This window comes from Fukomys damarensis, unplaced genomic scaffold (genome assembly GCF_012274545.1).
Source record: "Fukomys damarensis isolate Sample0158 unplaced genomic scaffold, DMR_v1.0_HiC HiC_scaffold_5, whole genome shotgun sequence".
NCBI classification, from domain to species: domain Eukaryota; kingdom Metazoa; phylum Chordata; class Mammalia; order Rodentia; family Bathyergidae; genus Fukomys; species Fukomys damarensis.
In genome coordinates, this window is record NW_022900917.1 from 39,892,866 (window position 1) to 39,905,287 (window position 12,422).

Consider the following 12,422-nt stretch of genomic DNA (forward strand, 5'->3'; position numbering starts at 1 on the left):
ATTCTAGAGTAATATCTTTAAAAATAGGTCTGATAAAGCACAGTTCCTACTATGTATCATAAAGCAGGTACAAGATATTTTACATTCACAGAGGTATGATACAATACCGTCCTACATCAATAATACTAGAATTAGTTTTGGTTTGAAATTTGCTTTGTCTGCAAATAGGATTGCTACCCCTGCTTTTTTCTGGGTTCCTGTCACATGGAGAATTGTTTTCCATCCTTTCACTTTCAGTCTATGGGCTTCTTTTTGCACGAGGTGTGTTTCTTGTATACAACATATTATTGGATTTTGCTTCTTGATGCTGTATTTCTCTACCTTGCCTTTACCAATAACTATTAATTTGATACATTTTATTTTTATAGTTAAAATAGAGCCAATGAGCAGCAGTGAAATAGCTTCAACAACAGCGGACGGGTCGGTAGACAATTTCTCAGGTTCGGGTAAGGAATGAATCTTACATTTTTACATTAACACTAAATATTATATATCCTAGTTTTATATGTGTGTATATATTTATGTGCTGAATATACATGTACATATAAGATTGATTTGTTCAGAATCATCTGAACAATTGATATTTTTATTTAGTGTGATAAAACATTTGCTGAAATGTTGGTGATGGAAGGGCTTTTGTTTTCCTTTACAATGTTATGTTTATTATTGTAATGACTTTGCTCTTTCATTTGTATCATTTTTCCAATCATGCAAATCTGGGTAGATAAAATTTAATTTTGTTGTTTTTTTTTTAACTTCCTAAGACTTAGCAAGCCATTATCTAACTAATTCTCATGCAAACTGTAGATCTAAATTAAATAGTCTCTATGAAACAGCATTAAAATTTTAAGTTAGTTTATCTTTTTGACATTAATAAAATATGTCTCTGGTAGACAAAAAGATCCAAATTTCACATCTGTCATAGTGAAATTACTGATAAGAAAGTGATAATGAAGTATGAGAACCTGATTATACATTTGCCAAGTTATGCAGCCTGGACTGTTTCATTTAAAAATCATTTGTATCAGATAATTCTTAGATGTTTAGTCCTTTTCATATTATCTGCTATATTTGTAAAACCTTTCAAGCACAAGTGCTATGCTTTCGTGAATTTGGTCAATTTAATCTAGCTCGTAGGATCATTTATTTAATATATACCACAATGCAAAAGAATTATACATAGATAGAAAATTAAATATAAAGGCACAACTTTGATACAAATGATACCAGATGGAGGCAATGACTATTACAGCCATTTGCTCTCTCATAAAGCATTTACTAGAATTTGACTTATGCCAGGCAGTTTTATTGGTGCTATTAGGGTCCTAGTTCAGGCCTTAATGGGGTGAAAGATGACCAAAGCAGCACAATCTGATAATGGCAGAGGAATAAGTGGAGAGCACAAGAACATCCAAGAAGGGGCCGAGTAAGGCTAGTTTGGATTTGTCAGGGAAGGTGTTCTAGAATAGATGCCTGTGTTGAGTTTTTAAAACTGAGTAGGAAAAAAACACATGTAGAACTAGGGAGAGAAATATTGGGCCCTCTATGGGAGGGAACCATGGCACGGAAAAATGAAACACAAGGAAACTGCTCATGGTTTAGTAGTCCTGGTGTGTACGGTGAGCGGCAAGGGTGTGCTGTGGAGAAAGGCCAAAGTAAGATGAGGCTTGTGTGTCCCACGTGAGTTTGTTTTATCCTAAGTGTAATGGGATTTATCCAAAGAAGTTGCATGCATACATTCACCATCCAGAATCATGACTTGGGGCTAATAGATTAGAAGCAGGTGAACTGAAGTCAGGAGACCAGTAGGAGGTTTGTTTGTATTAATTTGTATAAGAAATATTGAAGGCCTCAGATAACACACTGCAGTGGGTAGTTAAGGAGTTCATTGTCACTGTGAAGAAAAAGTTATAGTTATAACCAATAGAACAGGGGGTGAGTAAGAAGAGAGAGAAGGTGTGAGTCAGGGAATGTGAGAGGACCATAACCAATAAGGAAAGATGGTGAGCTCAGCTGTGGGTGTGTTGCGTCCCCAGCTGAAGATGTCAGCTGTACTAGGGGTTTGAGCTCAGGAAAGATTTGGAATGGAAATATTGAAAGTGTACAAGGAGTTAGTTAACAGGCTATAACAAGGCTGCAGACAGAACCCAGGAAAGGCATGGACACACACGCACACACACACACACACACACACACACACACACACGAGGTGGGCCGTAGGTCATGTGAAAATGAGATGATTCATGAAGAAGGGTGAGCACTGAACTAAAGTAAGAGCAGGGAAGAATTTCAAAGAAGCACTGCCCAGAGGACAGATTCACAGCATTTATAAAACATTTCAATAAAAAGCTTAATGGCATCGAAAGTGAAAAAGCAGGGTTCAGAAGAGTAATATTTTTAGCATAATCATTTATAAGGGAAGACATTGATATACATGATTATGTGCCTATGTGTAGGTACAAAAATTAATGGTGACTCTCTGGATGGTGGAATTATATTTGAATTTTATTCTTTTTGCTTTTGTGTTTTTCCCAGTGTTTTTTAAAACAGTGACTATGGGTAACATTTATATATTTTTTTAAAGTACAAATTAGCCTTTGTGTGCTGCAAAGAGATAATTAAGTTTTGAAACTATGTGTGGATAATAGTATTGCATCCTTGTTTTTCTTGATTTTGATAACTCTTCTGTGGTGAAGAAATTCCTTGATTTTAAGAAATACACATCGAAGTACTTATGAGTAAAAGGACATCACATTGGTGACTCCCGTAAAATGTGAGATATATATGTGTAAATATTCACACTCATACAAATACACAGAGGGTATATGTAAAGTATAAAGCTCACGAAATAAAATGCTGAGCACTTTGGATGAAGGATATCTGGTGAGTTTTCATACTATTTTTGTAACTTTTCTGCAAGTCTCAAATTATGCCAAAGTAAACAAAACAAAAACAGCTGAGAAGCATCAATGGATATACCCCGCAGGGATTTTAGAAAGATAGACTTTAGCTGTTCTTTTCCCTACTGAATGTTCCATTTCTGTTTCTCCAACATAGTTCCTAGCATAGTATGTGCTAATAAGGTTTATTGTCTGGATGAGTGATTTAATGAAAAAGGCAAGGACATGGTTGAAGAAAGGGAACAAGGTCTTTCTAAATATATAATGCGATGGAGAAGGGAAGAGGAGGTACAGTAGAGAAAGAGGTGACACTGAGAAGGTCAAGGTGGCTTTGTGCTCCTGGTATAGGCTTCATGGAAGTAGAGGTCAAAAGTACAGGCACAACAGAATAATTAGTGAAGGAAAGCTCCTGATGGGACAGCAACATTTTCAATCCAAGACAGAAGTGGATCTGCCTGGTAAAGGACTAATTTCTATTGAAACATTGCAGAAGCAGCAATGGAAAGTAATATAGAAGAGCTTGTCTTAGGAATTCCTATCTGATTCTTCTATCAAGCCCCCCTCCCTCAGCGACCCCCATTTATCTCTGGGAGAAAGTTGAATTCCTATAAAAACCTGCAAGGCCCATTGCCTTGCCATCTGGCTGCAATGACTCCACCTTGCTGCGTACCTCCTCGCTTACCGTGGTTCCTCTCCCTTCAGGATATGCCCCAAGGGTGTGCCTGTGCACTGAGTCCCTTCACCCTGGACCTGCCTGCCTCCCACAGGGCCTTTACATCCGTGCTCGGAGCTTTATTTCTCATGGATGCATATTTGCTGGACAAACTAGCAGATGAACAAAAAGGAGTGATGGCTTCTACTTTTGCCTCTGAAGTGGCACAAAATGAGAAAAGGAATAGGCGGGTGAGCTTGAAGCGATGGGGGACATTAAAATAGATGCTGTGGGTAATAGGCAAACACAAGGCTGCTTAAAAATACAGGAGAGGAATGTTGGTAGAAGTAAAAGTCCAAACAAGGTGGAGCTACTGAACATGCAATCATTAGGTGGAATGTTCTTTCCCTACAAAGACTTAGGAACCCAAGTAAAAAGGTTTCGGTTTGATTGAAGATTGAAGACGTGCCAGGTAGAATGTCGGAGAAAGTGGAAGAGAACTCAAAGTGGAAGTGCAAGAACTGAAGATGGTAGTGAGAGAATTGTTTGAAATAATTATTCATGCATCCAATGTAGATGGAGAAGATGCAGCTAATAACTTGAGAGGAAATAACAATGGTAGGGGTCCTGAATCTCTTGATAAGGTTTCAGAACATAGAAAATAAGAAAAAAAGAATGAAAAGTCTAGAAAGAATGGTGTTCCTTGATCTCACAGCACAGAGGCTGCCACCACATTTTCCCAGTTCTCTATGCTTCCCTTCCTGAGCCCTGCATCACTACTTTTAAAGTTATTTTTCAGTGCTGTCTTTGTTCTAAGCTATAGCCTATGAGAACAGATTCTGGGTTTGTCTTATCCACACTTTCAGTGCCCATGGCCATCATATAGTATTGAGCAAAGAGATGCTCAGTAAATGTTTGCCTAAGTGAATGAACTGGTCAGTATCCTTGTGGCTTGAGACCACGGGGTGAGGAAGAAAGGATTATGGTGTGGCTTGGGCTATAGGAGGCCAAGTCAAGACCTAGGCAGAATGAGAAAGTTGTAGACTGTTATAACACAGGATAATACTGGGGCTCATCCCAAAACATAGCAAAGTCCTAAGTTTTCTGACAAATGCAAGGCATGTTCAGGAGGTGGCATCACCCACATAAGCACTCTTATGAACCTCAGAGAAGGAAAGATTTTATAGGAGAACAGAAATCCAATGCTTTGGCGAATCAGCAGCCAGGATACGTTTTCTGCAATCTTTCTGATATCTGGAATCTGGCATAATATGCAGCTTCCACTTAAAAAAGTTGTGCAGGAGAAGAAATGTCCTTGGAAAAGAGCTTAGATGAAGATGGTGGGATAGTGAGGATAATTGGGTGAAGTGGCTGAAACCAGAAAGATTCCTGTTTTCCACAGATTGTCTGTTGGACAAAGAAGAAATAATTGGGTGAGCTGAAGAGTCGAGGCAAGATTGAGAAAGCACAGAACACCATGGAAATTGATTTTTGTACTGCCTTTAATATTTAATATGAGTAAAGATGCAAAAATCAAGGCATATTAGAATGGCTGTGAACAGGGCTTTGGTTCACCAAAGATGGAAGTCGCTAAACCTTTAACTTTTAAATTGATCTTTACCTCTGTGATTATCATTGGTATATCCTTTTGCCATGATGGCTTATAAGTTCATATGCCCTTAAAATACAAATCCCATCTATTCTTGATGTCTTTGGCAAGTAGGCAGCAAGGAAAAGAAGAAATAGGTCCACTCTAATGTTAGTGATGGTGGTTCCACCTCTGTCTTTCAAGGACTGCTAGCATCCAGAAGCTCTAAGAAGGCCATGAGACTCACTCTGCTCCAGAGAATTCCTCAGGTATCTTGCTTTTGGGAAACCGGTCGGTTTTCCAAGGCATGTGGCTGAAAAGAAAATTGCAAGATCATGTATCATTTTCTTAAAACAGTAAAATTTTGCTCATTCACTTTTACCAGTGCAAAGCAATGCTTTAATGGTTTACATTTTAAGAACTGCAAGGACTGAAAACAGTGTGTTTATACTATCTTTGTACGCTACTTCTGCCATTTTTATAAAGCTTAAATTTGTTATTAAGTTATCAAACAAAATGTCAGTTGTTATTGATGTCTGGTGATATTTGAAAATAGGAACAGGAACATTTTTCTGTGGAAGAAATATCTGTGTGACGTATATGGTTTCTTAATTTTTTTGTTGGTCATGAAAAGATAGCATGGTGGTTCTGATTCACGCATTCGACAGTTATATGTTGAGCACCTACCATGAGAAAGGCAGTGTTCTACTGATTCGGAATGCAGAGTAAAAGACAGACAAGTCCCTGCCCTCATGGAATAGTCATTCTTACAGAAGGGATAGATAATACATACATAATAGTGAGTTTTAGTGTATATAATAGGCCATGAAAAGTGCTGTGAATCAAACAAAAGCTGATCAAGGCGTTCACTTTGAAGAGTGGCTGGTCTCTGTAGAGGGGAGTTCTCTGAGAAGAGGTCATCTGAGCAGAAATCTTGGTGAAGTAAGGGGAAAAGTTTGTGTTGAGGATAATGGAAGGCTTGGGGTTGAGGGTAAGCTGAGTTGTGGAATGATCTAACTTCTATGTTTAAGAAATCACTGTTTGTAGTATGGAAAAGGATTTGTGGAGAGAAGGGTGGAAAGGGGCCAAGTGGACACAGGGAAACCAGCATTACCCTGGCTCAGAAGAATGATTCTGTGTTAGCTAGCATCTCCTAGAAGAGTCACCAGGGCAGGAATAAATGTGCCAGAATTATGTTAGGGGAAAGACGAAGATGAGACAGGAAAGGAAGGAAGGTTGAGTTAGGTGGGGGTTTCCGGGCTGCCCCTTCTAATAACTTTTCACTAAGGCAACCAGAAGAGTCGCAGGTCACTCAGGAGCAAGCCTGCCTTCTTATGCCCAGTGCATCTTCATTGGCAGGACTTCGCTGTATTTGCACGGATGCAGTTCAGAGAAAGAATGGAATGATTGAAAAGAAATGTGCTAAAATAGAAAGGTATTGGTTGGTTATTCCCAAAGCTTCGTGGCATGTATAGTTTAAAGTTTGCAAATGGTGAATGGCTTGTTCATTTACCTTACTAGCTGATCTTGAACATTCTCTTTGCTTTAGGTTATTCTGGTCCCAGGAAATTAAAATTAATCTGGGTTCTTGGATTACTGATTAAAGAATGTTTTAGGCTATTAAGGGATAAAGTACTTGAGGCATAGCATTGCAAATTTTTCATTGCAGGCCAAGAAGAGATTGCAAGGGTTTGGATTTAGAGAAATCCCAAAAGATAAGGCTTCATTATATAGCAATTGAAATCTAATATAATAATTCTAGGTGCACTTAATTAGGTAAATAGCAGCAAGTTCACATCATATGTCCTTTACATTTATTTCCTAAAGAATACTATTTACTCTAATTTATACTGCTAGAGAACTGGATCAGGTTTATTATGTTTATGAAAAACATCAAATAACTGAACCATTCTTTAAGTGATTTTTGGTTTTAAAAATCTACTTCGTGTGTGATCTAAATCTCATATTATTATTATGCAAGTATTATTTTTTAATAACTTACCATATGCCAAGTCTTATTAGTTGTTGAGGAAATGTGTGAATAAGAAGATCCTGGCCCAGGAAACTCATGGTTGGCAGAGGGAACTAACTTCTATGCACTGAATACTCTAATCATAAAGCAGTGTGGTGAGTGCCACGTTGCCAGTGTTTGCAGTATTCCAAGAAAGTACAAGGGGAGGCATTACCCAAAAAGAAAAGATGTTTTAGTCTCAGTGGTGGAGTGTTTGTCAGGCAGAGGAAAGAAGATCATTACAAGGAAGGAACAAGATTTCATGACATGTGGAAGAGACCTGAAGTCCAGAAAGACTGCATAGTAATAAACCCAGAAGAGAACTGAAGCTTACATCTCTCCGTGTACTCTGCCAAGGAATTTGGAATTTATCTTAGGGATAATGTGACCAGTGGAAAGATTGTAAGCTGGAGCGTGGATATTTAGAAGTTTCCACTTAGGGTACATCACTGTGGTGGCAATAGTGGAGGCAGAGGAGGACGGGTGACCATTCCTGAGTGTGGAGCACCAAGAAAGTAGCTGCATAGCTGCTGAGGTCATCCAAGTGAAGGCTTGAGCTGGGACTTGAGTCTCAAGAGGAGGGATGTATGTGCAGGCAGTGGGTGGACCAGTAGGCCGTATGTGGATTTAGGACAGGTGAATGACCTCACAGGTCAGGAAATGGAGGAGATGAGATGATTTTTCGGTTTTTAGTTTCTGGTTAAGGGTTAGAACGAATACTATGTTTCAGTGAAAAGAGTGAGGCAAACCTGGGTTCAAATACCAGTGTTTCAATTTATTTGCTTGAATGTGTTACTCTTATCAGCCCTGAGTTGCTCATGTGTAGACTAGGCTAAAGAATCTTACTTTTTAAAACATTTTGCTGAACAGATGGTGATGCTATCTGTTGGGTAGAATTAAAAATACAGAAGGAAGAGCAAGTTTGGGGACAAAGATAATGGAAATCTGAAAAAATGTTAACACAGATATTGTAATTACTTTATGTCAATTATTTCATTTAGTCCTCACAATAATCCTGCGGCGTGTCGGTAGTATTATTGCCATAATTTTGTAGGTGAGCATACTGAGACTTAGAAGGAATAGCCATATAAAAGAGTTGGGATTCAAATTTCAGCTGAAAATTGAATTCTGATTCCAAATTCTCAGTTTAATTATCCTACTCTGCAACCTCCAAATCTCTTTTTCCAGATATACACAGACAGATACAGATATATAGAGATATAGACATAGATAAAGGTGTGTATGCACATGTACTCACACACACACACACACACACACACACACTCACTCTAGATAATCTTAAATCCAAGCTTCACAGTACTTACTCTGTGTAATAACCCTAATATCTTCTATAGTGTTTGTTTGTTTGTAGAAATTTCTTGCCACAACCTATTGAGTTCATGAACTTTTGTAAGTCATGACCCACAATTTGAAAAACAGAAATATAGAGCTAGAAGAGAATAAAATCATCAGGTGGCATTGCAACTATCTTGACTATGATGACCTAAGGAAAGTAACACTCTTCTGTAACCCACTAGATAAATTCCTATTGCCCATGGCCTCTTTCTGGGGTTAGAAAGGTGAAGCAGAGGAGGCTGCAGTTGGAGACAACTGGGCAGGTGGTGGTCTCCACAGTCTAAGTGTTCTCTCTCGGATCCCTCCCTTCTATAAACCACACTGTATAGCCCATCCTCCCATGGCTACTTGTGTGTCAGCCTTCTCACAAGATAAGCACAAAACTTGTCACTGCCTGTGTACATCTGCAGGAAGGAGAACAGTAGTGACTCATTGTCTGCAGATGACAAGGGGACACCAGCTGGGTTGTTCTGCCATCTCTTCAGTATAGAGCCCATATGTTGCGGCCACTCTGACAGCCAGATGGTGGATGTCTGGCAGCCTGTGAGAACAGAACTGATCTAGACCTGCTCTATTGTCTCCAGATTAGGCCCTGCTTATTTTACTCAGAAAGGATTGCCGATAGATTTTGAGATGCTAGGCTAATGCTGCTACTATCATCTGGAACAAAAGCTGGATGGTTAAACATGAGACCCTTACACGAATTGATGTGATTAAAAAAATACAATAAAAATACATCAAACTTGGAGTGCCTGGAACCTTATGAAAGGATTTAATGTAGAATATTACATTAGTCATCTAATGACTACGTCTAATTACATTAGTTGTAGAAGACCAGGCTCGGGTCTTCACCTGGAAGACTAGTATAAATAACAGAACCTCTGAAGACAGCAATAATTAGTGAAAGAAAACAACATTAACATCTTACAATAATTGTTCCTGGAGAATATGCATCTTAACCAGGTGGAGATTAAAAAATTTGAAGGGGAGAAAAAATTGTGAGTCTGTCTGTCTGTCTATCCATCTAACTATACAAACAGATGTAAATGTGTGTATGTAGTTATAGATACATGCATGATTTTCTACACACGTGCACACATATATGTATTTTGTCTTTTTAACAAAAACTAAGAACTACCACTTAAGGCTTTATGCGAACTAAAATAGATTTTTGCTTCTTTAGCTCAAATGACAATGAAAGAATGTGTGCTAGGGGTTTAGTGTTCTTCTGAAACATATTGAATCAGGTAAATCTGGTTAAAAGAAAAGGAGTTCTGCTTGAATGCTTAAATGCCTGGGTTTTTTTAAAAGCTTTTTTACCTGAACATTGATGTTGAACGTGTATAACTAAAAGGCAAAAGGACACCAAGGTCTGCACAAGAAAAAACAGGCTTAGTCTGCAACTTGAGAAGTTTAAGGTAGTTATAGGAACGCATTTTTACTAAAAAACATTGCTAAATCAACGCAGCCAAATGGAGATCTATCCTATTCCATTTCTACTCACCTGAAAGAAGATTAGAGCACAGAGCGCGTTTCTTGGTAATGTGGGCTCGGGTTTGTGAGTTCCCATTGCTCACAGACAATAGGCCGGAGGATCTTTCATGGTCCTGCCCAGCCCTGCAATTCAGCTCCAGCCCTCCCCTTTGGCATCTCTCTTCGGGAGAGCCAGGACTCCGTGTGCTCTTAAAGAACTGCCACTGTAAAAGGCATCGGAGTATGCAGGCAGGTGTTTAAAGTTGTGTTTTCTGTCGGGTCAAATGATACCACATTGTCATTTCTGTGGGTTACAAAGGTGAAATATCGGAAATCGCAACAGGGAGAGCCCTAGTTCAAAATATAGCGAGGTTGTCTATGTATTTTGTGTACTTCTTGGGTCATTTTTTTTTTCTTTTTTTCCCTCAGCAGTCGGGAGCAGCAGCTTTAGTCCAAGACCAACTCACCAGTTCTCCCCACAACAGATTTATCCTTCCAAGTAAGATGTATTTTCTCTTAATAAATAACTTTTCTGAGTAGACTTTAATTTCAAGTCATGTCTGTACCCACGTGTTACATCTTAATTTAAATAAAATCCTGTTCCATAGAGGCTGAAATATATTTACACAAATTTGTATTGAGCATCACCTAGTAGAGACGCTGAAGCATTTCAGTGCTTTGTTATTTTTGAAAGTTTGACTTTAAAATACACTCTTTAACTGGAATTTGTGATGTGGTTGTTAATTGCATGTTTCCATCTAATGCATGGGCTTTCTATTTTCTGTCATTTCTGACAAATAGCAGACCATACCCACATATTCTCCCTACCCCTTCCTCACAAACTATGGCTGCATATGGGCAAACACAGTTTACCCCAGGAATGCAACAAGCCACAGCGTACGCCACGTACCCACAGCCCGGACAGCCATACGGAATTTCCTCCTACGGTGAGTAATCTGCCCATTGTGATAGTGTCGGTTGCCTTTTGTGTGTGTGTCTTTAAGTGGGACTTACAGATTGTGGGCATTGGCCACATTAGAAAGTGCTGTCTTCTTTTGTGTCTAAATTCTTAATATGATTGGTTTCGTGGGCATTGTATAAACTGAACTCTTATCGTGTGGTCAGAGGTGGCAAACACTGCATGGATCATACGCCCTCTCCTTCTCCTTTTTCCCCACTTATGTCTCAACTCTGAATTTGCTATCTGAGCACTTGGCACTGGAATCCAAAGTATTTGTCTGCATATTTGTGATAAAACTTCTGTGAATGAAGTCTTTTGGAGTAAAGATCCATTTCCTATTTATCAGATGCCTTCCTCTGATTAGGGAAGTACACAGGGAATTCAACAAACTGTGGCTCTAAACTTAGAGGGTGGCTGTATTATCAAATTTCAGTATTATCAACCATTAGGAAAAGTGATCTACCTATCACCTCCTGGACTGCACTTTGAAGAGGCAAATCAGGAAACATTTAAAGCTCACATCGCCATTCGTTCCATCCTACCTGGAGATTATCTTTATTTTGGTGTAATTTAACTCAGTTGTTGCAGGGTCAATACCTGTAAATTAAAAATAAAACCAGCCAAATCTCAAAGTTCCATCTAAAAAGTCTTCAAATTGCAAAATACCTTTTGTTCAAAGGAGTTGCCATTTTAATTTTGAACACCTGAAACAAATATATGAATTATTGGCATTTCATTAAAAGATAAAACTAGTGGTTACGAAAAAGTACCTGAACTGTTGGAGGAAAGGACTGGTAGAATAAATGATTCTGTGCTTTATCTATATTCTTTTATAATACTCTTTTCTACAGTATATTGGAAGATTTAATGCTCTTTTTAAAGCATTACATTAACAATTGGAAGCTGTCACTTCTCGGCCTTTTGGCTAAGATCAAGTGTATTAATAATTAGAGGCTAAATTACTTCTTTTAATTCTGTTTTAAATTCAAATTGGCCGTATATACATATGTAAAATTATAAATAAAAATGTCTAAATTATGTGTAACTTACTTTTGTAGTTTTATTCCAAAACAATCAGAACTAAATGTTACCTAACTAGGTACTTTTAAAGCAGACTTTAGAAATAGCCTTAAAATGGGCTTTCTAAGCTTATCTTTGAGTTCTATAAGTTTTAATCAAAGTCTCTCTTAATAGTATTAGGTATGAATCAAAATCATCTATAATTTTCTTTTAAACTACTCGTGATGAAAGAAGAAAATGCGATCTAAATTGTACAGTTTTTTCTGTAATATGAGTCAAGGCAGTCCCTGATTTATATGCTTCAATTCTAATTGGAAGGTGAATATTTGAAATGTAAGTGTATTTTCCGGTACGCTCAATACTAAAGGAATATCGACTTCCCACTGCTGTCAGTGATTCCTCTGATGTTGCCTAAGCTGTTAGCCTTGTACTTCCTCTTTTTTTTTTTTTTTTTTTTTTTT

The 12,422-nt window shown here is 38.2% G+C and overlaps 1 protein-coding gene across 15 annotated transcripts in view; it reads left to right on the top strand.

Moving 5' to 3' along the window:
• Positions 1 to 12,422, top strand: part of Eya1 (EYA transcriptional coactivator and phosphatase 1) — a 419,270-nt gene that overhangs the window by 276,615 nt on the left and 130,233 nt on the right. For 10 of the 15 annotated variants that reach the window (XM_019205234.2, XM_019205233.2, XM_033760575.1 and 7 more), the window contains 3 exons: positions 369 to 446; positions 10,410 to 10,479; positions 10,782 to 10,927. In XM_019205234.2, coding sequence (XP_019060779.1) covers positions 369 to 446; positions 10,410 to 10,479; positions 10,782 to 10,927 — 294 coding nt within the window. Of the gene's footprint in view, positions 1 to 368; positions 447 to 10,409; positions 10,480 to 10,781; positions 10,928 to 12,422 lie in introns of those variants that run through there. The other 5 variants (XM_010609015.2, XM_010609019.2, XM_010609016.2 and 2 more) reach the window with 4 other exon arrangements.